The sequence below is a fragment of the Sminthopsis crassicaudata genome, chromosome 2 (assembly GCF_048593235.1).
Source record: "Sminthopsis crassicaudata isolate SCR6 chromosome 2, ASM4859323v1, whole genome shotgun sequence".
Lineage (NCBI taxonomy): Eukaryota > Metazoa > Chordata > Mammalia > Dasyuromorphia > Dasyuridae > Sminthopsis > Sminthopsis crassicaudata.
Window position 1 is genome coordinate 25183464 of NC_133618.1, and position 14440 is coordinate 25197903.

General features: G+C 55.5%; 1 protein-coding gene across 1 annotated transcript in view; it reads right to left on the reverse strand.

Annotated features, from left to right (window-relative positions):
* The window catches only part of SMOX (spermine oxidase), a 38532-nt gene extending 27482 nt beyond the window's left edge, over positions 1 to 11050 (reverse strand). Inside the window, exon 1 of the mRNA XM_074285481.1 lies at positions 10542 to 11050. Within this exon, the coding sequence (XP_074141582.1) occupies positions 10542 to 10759 (218 nt within the window). The 5' untranslated portion in view covers positions 10760 to 11050. The remainder of the gene's footprint in view (positions 1 to 10541) is intronic.
* Positions 11051 to 14440: the final 3390 nt, after the last annotated feature.

Consider the following 14440-nt stretch of genomic DNA (forward strand, 5'->3'; position numbering starts at 1 on the left):
TGTCTCTCTGTCTCTCTCTATCTCTCCCCCCATTTTCCCCTTTCTTTCCCCTCCCCTTTTCTATCTATATTTCTGTCTCTGTCTGTCTCTCTGTCTCTCTCTATCTCTCCCCCCATTTTCCCCTTTCTTTCCCCTCCCCTTTTCTATCTATATTTCTGTCTCTGTCTGTCTCTCTGTCTCTCTCTATCTCTCCCCCCATTTTCCCCTTTCTTTCCCCTCCCCTTTTCTATCTATATTTCTGTCTCTGTCTGTCTCTCTGTCTCTCTCTATCTCTCCCCCCATTTTCCCCTTTCTTTCCCCTCCCCTTTTCTATCTATATTTCTGTCTCTCTGTCTCTGTCTCTGTCTCTCTCTATCTCCCCCCATTTTCCCCTTTCTTTCCCCTCCCCTTTTCTATCTATATTTCTGTCTCTGTCTGTCTCTGTGTCTCTCTCTATCTCTCCCCCCATTTTCCCCTTTCTTTCCCCTCCCCTTTTCTATCTATATTTCTGTCTCTCTGTCTCTCTGTCTCTGTCTGTCTCTGTGTCTCTCTCTATCTCTCCCCCCATTTTCCCCTTTCTTTCCCCTCCCCTTTTCTATCTATATTTCTGTCTCTCTGTCTCTGTCTGTCTCTGTGTCTCTCTCTATCTCTCCCCCCATTTTCCCCTTTCTTTCCCCTCCCCTTTTCTATCTATATTTCTGTCTCTCTGTCTCTGTCTCTGTCTCTCTCTATCTCCCCCCATTTTCCCCTTTCTTTCCCCTCCCCTTTTCTATCTATATTTCTGTCTCTCTGTCTCTGTCTCTGTGTCTCTCTCTATCTCTCCCCCCATTTTCCCCTTTCTTTCCCCTCCCCTTTTCTATCTATATTTCTGTCTCTGTCTGTCTCTGTGTCTCTCTCTATCTCTCCCCCCATTTTCCCCTTTCTTTCCCCTCCCCTTTTCTATCTATATTTCTGTCTCTCTGTCTCTGTCTCTGTGTCTCTCTCTATCTCTCCCCCCATTTTCCCCTTTCTTTCCCCTCCCCTTTTCTCCATCACTCCTCTCTTTCTCCCCCTTTCACTGCCCCCCCAGAGCACCCCACGTCTCTCTGCTTCTGCCCGGGATCCTTCAGAGACCAAAGACTTCTCTTCCTGCCTCCCAGGTACTAAATTTAGAGGAGAGGATGTGGGGGGATCACAGGATGGGGGGGGGACGGGGACAGTGATGCTGGCGGATATTTTGATGACTTGGGAAGGGAGCGGCCGCATCCCGACACTTCCAAAGCCCCGTCCTCGGCTCCCCGGCCTTCTACTGCAGCTGCCGGATGTAGCTCTGTCAGGTTTGTAAACACTCACAGCGTGCCCAGGCGGGCACCGTGCCAGCTGCTGAGCCGTCTGCTGACGCAACCAGGGCCACCGGAGCAGCGGAGGCGTCCGGCAACGTGGCGTTCGCTTCCTGCCCCCACCCCAAACACATACACGTGGCTCCTCAGGAGCCGACCCACCTCGCCAGCTGCCAGCCTGGGTGCTGATGCCGGCCGGGCGAGCCTGCGGGGCACTGCTCCGACTCCCGGCCCCTGGGCTTGGGGCCCGGCCCGATGGTGCCCTGCTTAGTTTCTCTTCTCTCCGGCAGAGAACAAAACACCGACTCCGAAATCAGGGGCCTGGGTTCGAATCCCGCCTGGGAGGCTTCTGCCGAGCCGTGCTCCAGTGAGCCACAAAAGCCCGCGAGCCTCGGTCCGGACTAGATGGCCTCCGGGTCCCTCTGAAACCCCGGCCGCCCCCCCTCCCAACCTCACCCCCTTTGCCCACAGGGAACAGGAATTATTATTATACAGTTATTCGTCAATCCGCATGTCTGGAGTGGGGCTGTGTGTGGGAGCCAACGCGGGATACAAAGAGCCGGGATGTTCCGGTCCTCCAGGAGCGCGGGGACAAGCCGCAAACAGAGCCCGCGCGCAGCCGCGTCCGGAGAAGTGACGTGAGAAGAGCAGGGAGAGGCTTCCCGGGAAGACGGCAGTCTGACGGGGACTTGGAGCCGGGGGCCCAGCGCTCAGAGCAGAGGCGAGAGCGCGCTCCGGCCGGGGGCAGAGACAGCGTCCGGGCGGACGGCCGGCCGGCTGTGGACAGAGGAGGCCCGGGTCACCGGCGAGGACAGAGCCGCTGGGAGCCACACGGAACCTCTGAGCCGGGGCAGACGGGACCAGTGGAGCCCCGAGGCCCTCGAACAAGACGGCGGCCGGCGGGCCACGCGCTCTCTGCGGCCGAGCTGGGCAAGGCCCTCGGCGTGGGCACCTTCTCCTGCCAGGGCGGCTCATTCACGCGGAGGCGGTTCCGGTCCTGGCAGGGCCGCCCAGGCTCAGAGCAGACCACAGCGGGGCCGCGGGCCGGGGTCGCTCTGGTCCCTCTGGTCCCCGGCACGGGCTAGCCCCGGCAGCGCGTGCGCCGCCCTGAGAGTCTCCGAGCCCCTCCTCCGCCCCGCAGACCCGCCCTCGGGTAACCCACGGTCGCGCACATGGGCGGCCCGGTGCCGGCCCGAGCAGAACCTCAGCTTTCTAGGTGTTCATCGTTGGCCCAAATAGGGCCAAGCAGCAGAGAACCGGCCCGGGGTTTGCTGCATCTCGGCGCCAAAGGTCTGCACGGGGACCAACGACTCCAAACAAAAAGTCACCCCCACCTCCAGTGCGGTGCCGGGCACACAGCAGGCGCCTAATGCATGCCAACTGACCCGGCTGCCCTGGTGGCCCTGCTGAGGCACGCTCACTGCATCATTCTGTCCGGTGGGGGGGGGGGTGCTCAAGGTCACCCAGGGAGACAGCACTGAGGGGACGGCATCGCCCCCCCCCCCAGGAGGGAGAAGGCGTCCAGCTCTGCCCAGAAGCGCCAGTGGCCGCCCCCCCCCATGCCCCGCACCCGCCGAGCTGCCGCAGGGACACAAATGAATAAGTCCCCGAGAACATCCGCCAGCGCGCTCTGATCTCCATGCAGGGCCAAGACAGAACATTCTGTGCCGGCTCCGCAGATAAAGGAGAGAAGGAGAGAGGGGGAGAAGGGAGGGGAGAGCACGGAGAGCAACGCAGGCCGCCGGGCCTCCCTCCTCCTCCTCCGCCTCCCCTCCACCCCGGCCAGGGGTGACGGGTCACCCAGGGGCCATCCACTCTCCTCTGGCACTGCCTCAGCACCCACGGACCAGGAAGCTCCGTCTTCCAGCCTGATCGATCCCAACCGGCCCCACGTGGGCCATGAGGTCCCAGGACCCAGGGATCCTGACCCCCCCCAACGCTCCACGGAGCCTCCCCGGGTTATGTAGCCCAAGGAGCTTGTCAGAGCATTTTTCCTGACAACACACGAGTTCTCTGCGCTGCAGGAGGGAGCAGGATTAGTCAGACTTTCCAGATGAGGAAACTGAGGCACGAGGTCCGCAGATACTAAGGCAGAGCGGGGATCTAAGTCATTTGTGTCCAGCCCCCCCAAGCCAAGGCAGAGTGCGCTGGCTCAGTGGCCAGAATGGAGAAGGGCAGGGAGGGTCTCCTTGAAGGTGAGGCCAGGTGGGCCCAGGTGAGGCTAGGTCCAAGGCACTTACAGGTGGGCCCGGGTGAGGCTAGGTGGGGCCAGGTGAGAGAGGCCGGGTGGGCCTGGGTGAGTGAGGCTAAGTCTGAGACATTTACAGGTGGGCCCAGGTGAGGCTAGGTCCGAGGCGCTTACAGGTGGGCCCGGGTGAGTCAGGGTGGGCCCGGGTGAGAGAGTCTAGGTCCGAGGCACTTACAGGTGGGCCCGGGTGAGTCAGGGTGGGACCGGGTGAGAGAGGCTAGGTCTTCGGTGCTTACAGGTGGGCCCAGGTGAGAGAGGCCAGGTGGGCCTGGATGAACGAGGCTAAGTCTGAGGCACTTACAGGTGGGCCCAGGTGAGGCTAGGTCCGAGGCACTTACAGGTGGGCCCGGGTGAGGCCGGCTGGGCCTGGGTGAGAGAGGCTAGGTCCTCGGTGCTTACAGGTGGGCCCGGGTGAGTGAGGCCGGGTGGGCCCGGGTGAGTGAGGCTAGGTCCGCAGGGGCGCTTGGGCGCAGCCTCCCAAACAGTTTCCACATCTTATCCTGTGAGATGAGTCAGCTCCACATCACATGAGGCCGTGGCTTCCGAGATGACTTGCTGACACCCATGGGAACTGGGGCAGGGCAGGCCCCAGTCAAGGCCGGCTTCCTCGTGGGGCGGCCCGTGGCCAGCTGGGACTCAGCTGGGGAAGCAGGCTGCCCAGTGGGCTTAGGGGTCAGCGAGGGCCAGGGTTAGGGCTCGAGTGAATACAGCACAAGTATGGTCGAAAGTCGATCGGCAGCCAGGGCCAAGTCCCTCTGCCCCCATGGCTGTGGATAAAGTGTGTGGCCAAGGGGAGCACTCACTCAGTCTGTGACCCAAGTGGGGGATCCCTCTTTAGGGACTTAAGGTCAAAGGTTAATATGTGGCCAAGGATAGGGTCAGAGGTCAGTGTATGACCATAGGACTAAGGCTTAATGATATTTGGGGAAATATGAAGAGAAGAATCGCACATGTTTAACACACATTGGATTATTTGCCATCTAGGGAAGGGGGTGGGGAAAAGGAAAGGAAAAATTCAGAACACAAGATTTTGTGAATGTTGAAAATTATCCACGTATTTACTTTGAAAATAAAAATTTTAATTAAAAAAAAAAAAGACTTACAGAATCTCCCTTGATAGTCTATGATTATCAAGAGAAGCCATCAATTTATTGATCATCAACTATCAATTAATAAATTGATTATTAATTACTTACCAAAAAAAAAACTCTAGTTGAGGTCAGGGGTCAGTCTCGGACATGGGAAAGTTTAAGTGGCAGGGTCCAGAGCCCCAAACGGGGGTCAATCAGAGGTTACGGGTCAATCTTGTCTGATCGAGGGCTCCCTCTGGTGTTTGGCGAATTAGGGAAGGGAGTCGATGTAAGGCTAACGGGGGTCACCCGGAGAGTCCGAAGCCGGAGCCAGGATTATGGACTTGGCCGCGGGCGAGGGTCTGGAGGGCTGTTAATGGCTCTGGGCGGTTCGGCCCATGGTCTGGAGCATCAGATTTATTTCATGAAAAGTTTCGGAAACCTGTGCAACGTGGGGACCTCCCCCTCGTTCTTGTGGGCTTCACCCCACAGGGGATATTCAATATAACTCATATTATATATTTATGTAAATATGTAAAACATAAATGCAAATCATTCATAAACGTACATTATATATTTAATAACTACAGGAGATATTTAATAAATGGTAAAAAAAATACTGGCCATCCCCTGGAGTCAGGAGGACCCGAGTTCAAATCCTGCCTCAGACACTTCGCACTTCCGGCTGGGCGAGCCTGGGCCAGTCACTTAACCCCAGGCCTACCCAGCCCTCAAACTGTCCGATGGCCTGAAGTTAGAGCCGGCTCCGGAGGCCCGGCGGCGTCTCACCTACGGGATTCAATGAGCCAATCGGAAGCCTTTGCGAAGCCCCTCCTACCGCCCAGAGCCGCGCAGAGATACCCGGACGAAGAAGAGACCGTCCCAGCCAGCCGAGGGAGACCGCGGGTACGTGGAGAGCATGTGCGCATGTCTACGCACGCGGAGCAATTAACGCGAGGCCGACGGGGGAGGAGCCGCTCCGGACGGGCTCTTCGCTCGGGCACTGCCGGAGCCCCTTCTTAAAAGGAGGCGATTTTGTCCTGTTGGAGCTGATTTTTCTGGGCCGCGCGATCATTGTGCAAACATGCCCGGAAGAATCGCAGGTGCTGAACATCATCGTATTATTTGCCGTCTGGGGGGGGGGGGGAAGGGGAGGGGAATGGAACACAAGGTTGGGCAAGGGTCAAAGGTGAAAGGTTATCCATGCACGTTTGACAATAAAAAGTTTCAATTTTAAAAATTCTAGAGGTGAGGTGGGGGGGGGGTACGTTCCGGGATGCAAAGGCTCGGAGGTAGGGAATAGAGACGTGACAAGGCACTGCGGGTAGAGCCGTGATTTCAGGGGCGGGAAGGCCGGAGGTGAGCTCCCCCTCAAGGGGCGGGATCCCGGGGGCTGAGAGGAGCTTCTCTGGACGGTGCTGGAGGCCAGAGGGGGCCGCGGAGGCTGCTGAGCGAGGACTCCCAGGGCCAGACCTCCGGCGGGGGAGGAGGGAGTGACGGACGCGACTGGAAAGGCCTGCCGTGGAGGTCCGCGGGGTCCGAGCAGCCGCCCCCGCGCTTGGACGGGGCTCAGAGGCGCAGAGACCACGGCCAAGGCCCGAGGAGGACGGAGGGGAGACTTCGGACTGCCCGCGGCCGGCGCGGGGGTCTGCAGGCGGGCCCTGAGCGCGGACAGGCGGTGCGGAAGCCAAGGGTCCGACGGGGGAGTGGCCGAGGCCTCCGGGTCCCGTGGCTCCGAGGACAAGGCCGGGATTCTTCAGATTTTCAAAGCGCCCAGAAATCGTCGCCCGCGGGCCGGGGTCCGGAGGCACAATGGCCGCCTGTGCTGCAGGAACAGGGCCCGCCCCACCCCCAGCCGTCCCTGGGGGAGCCGCTGGGTCAGCAGGGACCCACGGTCCGGCCCGGCCGCCTCCCGGCATCGCGGGCACGAGGCGAGGGGTGGGGAGGGGGTCGGGGGTCGGCAGAGGCTGGGGGAGGATGGAGGAAAAGAAACAGAGTGGGGGGGAAGGGCAGCGGACAGGAGGGAGCCTGAGGCAGGAAGCAGGGACCTGCCCCTCCCCCAACCCGGGGCTCCCCGCCCGGAGGCCAATGAGCCCAGGAAGGGCCGGAGAGGGCAGAAAGGGTGGAAGCCGAGGCCGGCTCACTGCCCCGGGCCCTGAGCCTGAGGGGAGACAGCCCAGCTCCCGCCCGGCCGGGGTCTCACGGAACACACGCGCCAGGAACTTCTCACGTCCCGCGCTTGGGGCCGGCGCTGTGGACACTCCCGCGGCATCTCCTGGGAGCCCCTTCCCCCCAGGGCCCGAGGTGGAACTGAGCGGGAGTCCGGCCTGCGGCCCTCCGGCGAAGCCGTGTGCCAGAGGCTCTCCTCGTCTGCTAGGGGGAGGGGAGCGCGGGTCTGGGAGCGCCCTTTGACCCCCACAAGCCCCCGCCTACCATGAAAGCTCCATGTCCACGAGCGCCGCCATTACTCCTATCCTTACCAAAATCTGACCCGAAGGGGGCCAGCAAGAGGGGGGGAGGTGAAGGGGCCGGAACCCCGCGGGGGCCACAGAGGCTCCGGTGGACCCGAGGACGGAGGGCTGAGCTCCGGTACCCGCGGCTGCTCTGGTCTGAGCATGTCCCTTAGCGGCTGTTTGCCTCAGTTTCCTCATCTGTAAAGTGGGGGCGGGTAACTGCTCTTCCCGCTGTGAGGGTCACACACCCACGCTTATTTCTTTCCTTCCTCACAAAATTAAAAAACACCCCAGACGGGGAGAAAGTAGCCGGGGAAGTCGGGGAGGCCGGGTCTAGGACCCCCAAACGCACGCAGTCCCACCAGGGCGGGGAGCTTGCCCCGCCCCCAGGAGGGTTTTGGGAGCAGAAGCTCAGAGGGTGGGTCCGCCCGAACGGACCGGCTCCACGCAGTGTCGGCACCTTGAGACAAAGCCCCCGTGGCCCCCCCTAGGTACAGCTCCAGCCCTAGAACAGCGCGGACGCCGGGCAGCCTGCCGAGTCACGTCGGGGGGCTGGGAATCGGCCCAAAGTCCCCAAGGCGGAGCCCAGGCCGGGTCCTCTGCCCCCCAAGCCGAGCCGAGGGCTCCCTGGGTGTGAGGGAGAGGAGACGAGGAAGGGCGGCCCTGAGAAAGCCCAGGAACCAAGTCCTTCCCAAAGACTGCGGCCGCTTCTTCTCCAGTGTTTCCACTTTTCAAGAGGAGAAACGAGGCGGGAGACCCCGACTGGCCTCTGCAAGGTCCCGCACTGACTGCCAAGCACAGGATCGGAACCCAGAGCCCCCGGCTCCAGCCCTTTCCCCGACACCCCCGCTTGTGGCTACTGTACTCCAGCCCCGCGAGGCCTCCTCCTCCTCCCGCTCTGTGCAGGGCCCCAAGTTTCCTCCGGCCTCCGTCTCCCCTCGGGCCTCCAGCTCACCCTTAATCCCCTCACCAAGCGCCCACTCCCGGGCCCATCTCCCCTCTCTCCGCCTTCCTCCTCCTCCCCTGACTAGGCCTGGCCCTCCCGCCTCCACTGCCCTCTGACCCCGGCCCACTGGGCTTCCCACCGCCCTCGGAGCCTCCCGTGAAGCCCTCCCCAGTTGTGGATCTGAGGTTCCCCCCGTTGGGGTCCCCGGGAGGGCAAGCTCCGGTTTCACTCGGGGCTGCCTCCCTAGCACACAGTGGGCCAAGTGTCTCGCATCCCCGGCTCACAGGGACCTCACCACCACCCAGGAGGGGATTTGCCAGGAACCTCCTGGAAGTTATCTCCCGGACTTCCTGGCTCCGTCACAAAACCCTGAAATGTTGGGGGACTGAAAGTCACCCCTACTGACCTAAATAAAGCAGGGCTCTGCCCTCCTGAGCCTGTTTCCTTGTAAAAGAGAGAGCGGGGACCAGACTAGGTGACCGTTATCCCCAGGAGCTTTCAGCAATCCCAGCATCCTCCTGCCCCGAGGCTGCTGACCGCTGGGCCGTCTCCCAGAGCAGCCGGAAGTTCTGGGCTCCCCAACCAGCCAGGACCCAGTCCCCGGGGTCAGAGAGCGCTTCTCCTCAGGCAGCAGCTCCAGCCCGGGCCCCCCTGCTGGGCCCCCCCATCCCCCGCAAGAAATGCCCCCAGACCCACCCAAGGCTGGCCTGCCACCCTCAGGGCCCAGAGGCACCTCTGAGTCACCAGCAGCTTCCCGGTCCTGAAGGGGACAGCTCCGGCCAGGCTCGGGGGCGGGGGAGAAAGAGGGGTCGGAGCCTTTATTTCTGAGGGAGAAGGGCGGCTCCCAGAATCCTCAGCGGCAGGTCCCCAATACCCCCAGGAAATGCAGGACGATAAAAACCACTAATCCCTCACAGGCTTTTCCATAAATACTGAGTCCTAAACTCCTGTGACCTCTGAGGGGATCGAAACACTTTCTCCAGTGGTTCCCTGTCACCTAGAGCCGCTAGGTGCTAAGCTTGGAGTTCTAATCCTACCTGGGACATTTCCTGCAGGTCACTAAGCGCTCTCTGCCTCAGTTTCCACCTCTGTAAAACGGGGCAATCACAGGGTCTGCCTCTCAGGGGGCAGAGTGCCCATCAGGAGAGATGTCGGTAAAGCATTTTCCATCCCTTACGGGCTTATGCAACGCCAGTGATTGTTACTAATAATGTAATAGAGCGTTAGATAGTCATATAGTACAGCACTGTAGCTAACATTATGTTATTGGATACAACACCAGCCCCTGTTAGTATTCCAGGCCCTTCCCGTCTGACCCCGGTCTCTTTCCAGGTCATCTTCCCCACACTCCCCTGCAGCCGGCCTGGCAGACGTCTGGTCCCAGGCCACATCGTCACTGCCCATCTCCCCCTTTGCCCGGGCTATCCCCGGCCCTGGAATCCTGCCATTCACCCTTTCTCCTGGAAACCCTCACTGTTCAACAGGCCCAGCTCAAGGGGTGCCCCTGCAGGAGGCCTTCGTGAGCGCCCCCCCCCCCCCAGTGCTCTCCGGGAGCACTGGATATGTCCTGTGCTTATGGATCGGAACTTGTGTTGTACCCCCCCCATGGGGGAAATGGGAGGGAGGGAGGGAGAGAGGAGGGAATGAATGGAGGGAGGGAAGGAAGGGAAGGAAGGAGGGAGGAAAAGAGAGAAGGGGAAGGGAAGAAGGAAAGGAGGGAGGGAGGGAGGAAGGATGGATATGATAGATAGCTACAAACCTTAAAGTCACATATAAATTCCCGCTAATATTTTAAACTGAGTGTTTAAGGATTGATCGTAGAGAAGCCTCCTCCCTCCTTCCTTCCTCCCCTTCCCCGACCTGAGCCCCTGCTGCCTCTGCTTTTCCTCAGTCTAACCTGGGTCCCGGAGCAGACAGTCGAGGGCCCGTATGTTCTTTGTTCCGGCTGCAGGGCCGCCTCCTGGTGCCGGAAGGCTGTTATTAGAAGAGCCTCCCAGCCTTCCCCTCCCCATCTTCCAGCCTCCCCTGCCAACCGCTCCGGGCTAGCTGCTAAAGGGTCAGGAAGAACAACCGACTCAGCATTTTCCACCAAACCTTTCATAATCGCTTAACAAGAATTTGTGCTTACAAAAAACAGTCAAAGTATCCAGTTCCCTTTTTGTCTCCCCCCTGCCCTCCTGACTCCGCTCAGAAGTGTCTGCTCTGTGGAAAGCCTCCAGCCCGAAGCCCTTCTCAAGATCCCAGCAGCAGCAAGCCGCCTTGCCCCTGGACACGAGTCCTCCCTGCCCATCGACACGAGTCCTCCCTGCCCACCAGCATGAGTCCTCCCTGCCCACTGACACGAGTCCTCCCTGCCCATGGACATACATCCTCCCTGCTTGAGACCAGAATCCCAGCTTACAGGAACCTTAGACCTGGAAAGGACCTCAAGACTCCAGGCCGGCCTTGAACCGACCTAGAAGCCCCTTCGCAATACTCCCAATGAACGGTCATCGAGGCTTTTCCCGGAGGCCTCCAGTGACCTACCTCCTGAGAAGAGGCTCACGGGCCAGGAGCACAAGGAGGCCTCCGGATTTTGGGCCACATCCAGTGTGGGAAGCTGCTCTGCTTTTCTCTGCATATTTGTTACAAGGTTTTATTTTTCCACTGGAGAAGAGGGAGGGGGAGAGGGAGGGAGGGAAGGAGAGACAGAGACAAAGACAGACACACTCTAAAGAGACAGAGATAGAGAAAGAGAGAGACATAGAGGGTGGGGAGGAAGAGAGACAGAGAGATGAGAGAGAATAGATTCTTGTTAATTTTTAAAATTATTATTATTTGAATTCAAAATACCTGAAGTGAGGGAAAATCCACTACTTCCCCAGGTAGCCCATCTCACTGGACCATAGACCTTAGAGTTGGAGGTTAACTTAAAGATTAGTGAGTCCAACTATTTCATTTCACAGATGAGAAATATGAATTTGTTTAGTGACTTCCCCAGGGTCACACAGCTAATAAGCCTCTAAGGGAAGATTCAAATTCATGATACCGTGCTAGATAACTCTTTGTTAGTAAAGGTTTATCTATATCATGGTCAAAAATCACAAAGGAAAGGAAGCTGGGAGTCAGGAGCCCTGAGTTCAGATCCTAATTCTGACAATATCTGAATGATCCTGGGAGAGGGAAAGGGGGATGAGAAGAAAGGAAAGAGAAAATTAAAAAAAAAAAAGAAAATGGAAAAAGAAGAGGAGGAAGAGAAGAAGTACAAGAACAAGAAAAAAGAAGGGAGGAAGAGAAGGGGAAGAAGAACAAGAAAAACAAGAACAATAAGAACAAGAGTAAGAAAAAAGAAGGGAGGAAAAGGAGGGGAGAAGAAGAAGAACAAGAAAAACAAGAGCAAGAAAAGAAGAACAAGAAGGAGGAGAAAGGGGAGCTCTGAATCACTGCCTGGGCTTTTAGCAAATGGGATGGCTGAGCCATTATCAGCGGCCTTACAATGATGCGGAGAACAGGAGAGATGACAGGCTTAGAGAAGAGCAAACACGCATATACACACATGTGCATGTTCAAACATACATGAGTGTACAATACACACAGGTGTGGTTATTCCTATATAGAGAGATATTCCTACATATTGTGTACCTGTGTACCTGTGTTCACACACGTGTGTATAAGTGTGTGACAGGTGCTGCGTACATTTAAGCACATGTGTGTTTATCATGTGTGTGCTTTTGTGTGTATGCATAGATATAAATATATACATGCATATATACGCCTATATAAAAACATAGATGTGTATGTCTATACATACACATCTGTATCACACCCACACATATCCATATAACATATTCCCCTGCCTATCCTGACTGCATCAGAGCCGTGGGCAGACAACCTGTTACTCTGTTCCTCAGTTTCCCTATTTATAAAATAGCCACAAGAAGTAGGAAGATTTTGGCATAAAGTCAACACAAAACAAATGGCCAATGAGATCAGTCGCTTCCCCTTGACTCCAGGATAAAATATAAACTGCTAATGTTGGCAATTCAGCCCTTCCATAACCTTTCTCCCACCTACCCTTTCCGCCTTCCTCTTACTCTCCTTTAGCCTTTCTCCATCTTGGCCAAGATCTTCCCAACACTCAATACCCAACTTCTCCCCCAGTGTTTCCAGGTCACCTCTGTCTCCAACTCTCAGACTATCTCCCAATCTCTCACTCTCTCTGTCTCTCAATCTCTGACTCATTCTCTCATCTCTCAGTCTCTTTTTCAATCTGTCTCTTTCAATCGCTCTCTGCTTCCCAGCCCTATTTCCTCCTTCGATCTTTCCCTCAATCTTTCAATCTCTCTCAGGGTCTTTTGTCTCTCACAATCTCTCTCAAATTCCCTTTAACTTCTTTGTCTCTCACTCAATTTCTTTCTCTCAATTTCTCTCTCATTCGTCATTGTCTGATTCACTTTCTCTCACAATTATTCACCTTTCCCTCTGGGAATAATCTTTTTACATACTATAGGCCCACTTGTGGGAACATAGGCCTACTATAGGCCCACTTGTGAACATCACTACTAGTAAAAGCAGACTGTAAACCCATTGAGAACAGGATGCCTTTTCTCTTTCAAAGAATTCCCCAGCACCCAGCAGAGCATTTTGCATTTAGCAGGTAGGAGCTTAATTGTTTGTTGAATTAAATTGCTGCATTAATCCCTGCACCTTTCCCCCAAGGAACATCTCCCCCAAGGCTTCCTGGCTAGGCTGATGATTGATTCTAATCACTTTTTCTCCAGTGTCTTTACCAAGAAACACTTTCCCCAGCTCCTGAATAAGAGCTGAACCCTTCTTGGTTGAGGTTTTGGAAAACAGTCAAGGGGGCAGGAGCCTTTCTTTCTTTGCACCCTTTTATCCCCATAATTCAAAGGCAACTAAAAAAAAATTACTGAAAGATTTAAGAAGGAACAATAGCCTTAATCCAAACGGTTGCCAAGGAGTTCAAAAGGTGAGTTAATAACTCACCTGCAGTGGGAGAGAACAAAAGGTTACTTCCTGGGTTGAATTCCACTCCCTTTACTTCACTACCTGACTCTGGAGGTAGACACTTAATTTGTCTGTTTTCTCATTTATTCGATAGAGATGATCATTTCTGGAGAAGCCAAGTACTTTGTAAACCTTTCTTAAAGCACTGGAGAGCTCTTGCCATCGTGCTACCCTCGCCTGACATTTTTTATGGAACAAATGAAGTAAATGAGCAGATAGGAACAAATACAGACAGAAATGAGCAAATAGGGTTAGAGTCGGGAGTCTTTCAGTGGAAAGAGTTGGGCTGGAACTGGACTGGGCCGTAATCAAGTCCTTGTGACTTTGGGCAAGAACACTAATGTCTCTAGGTCTCAGTTTCCTCATCTATATTATTCCCGGGTCCTTTCCAGCTTGCTCCTCTGAGGATTCGATTGTATATTTATAAAGTCCAATCAAAGGATTCATTTCAACATAAAAGAGAAAACAAGTTTTCCTTTTCTTACTGGCTAAAAGAGACCACGAGCAGTTTTGTTGGTCATGGCTACGCAGAGTAAAGTCAGGACCGAGGCTAAGTGGAGAGAGAGCAACACTTGCTCTCTTAGCTTACCTTCCCATCTCAGTCAGCTTTAGTCGCATCATAAGCCAAAGAGGATCTCGGGAATATCCAGATCCAAACCACATGTTCTCTCCCCCCCCCCCCCCCCAGACGTAGTGATGGAAAAGGAATGACTTAATCTTTATCCAGAAGCACTCTGGTTGGCTGACTATGCTTATACCTAGTATGACACCAGCAGACCCTTTGAGCAGTGCTGTCACAGCAGGATTGGAGCAGGTAGCCTCAAAGAGACCAGAAGCTGATAAGGAATATTGTTTACCAGAGATAACTACATCCAGTCACTGGGGACTAGTGGATCTACTTGCCTAGAAAATCATGAGATGTAAGTTGTCCCATGCCCTTATATGTTCCTTATGTGCGTGGCTTCTGTGCCCACTATTCCCCCTACATGTATTTATGGGAAACTGTATCCTAGGTTTATGTGGAGAATGTCCTATTGCCTTTTTTCTTCCTATGCTATTTCTTTAAATGCCTTTTGCTCTGAGCTCACTATAGCCTCTAGCTACTAGGGAAAGCACAAATGCATCAGTGGGGGCTCAAGAACTAAGCCTTCTATAAAAAAAATGATGAACAAGCTGATTACAGAAAGGCCTGGGAAGGTTTCCATGAATTGATGCTGAGGGAAACAAGCAGAACCAGGAATACATTGTACACAGTAACAGCAAGATTGTTCAATGATCAACTATGAAAGACTCGGTACTTCTCAGTGGTTCAGTGATCCAGGGCAGTCCTGATAGATTTTGGACAGAAAACGCCATCTGCAACCAGAGAAAGAACTATGGATACCAAAGGTAAAGCAACACATGCTATGTTCACTTCC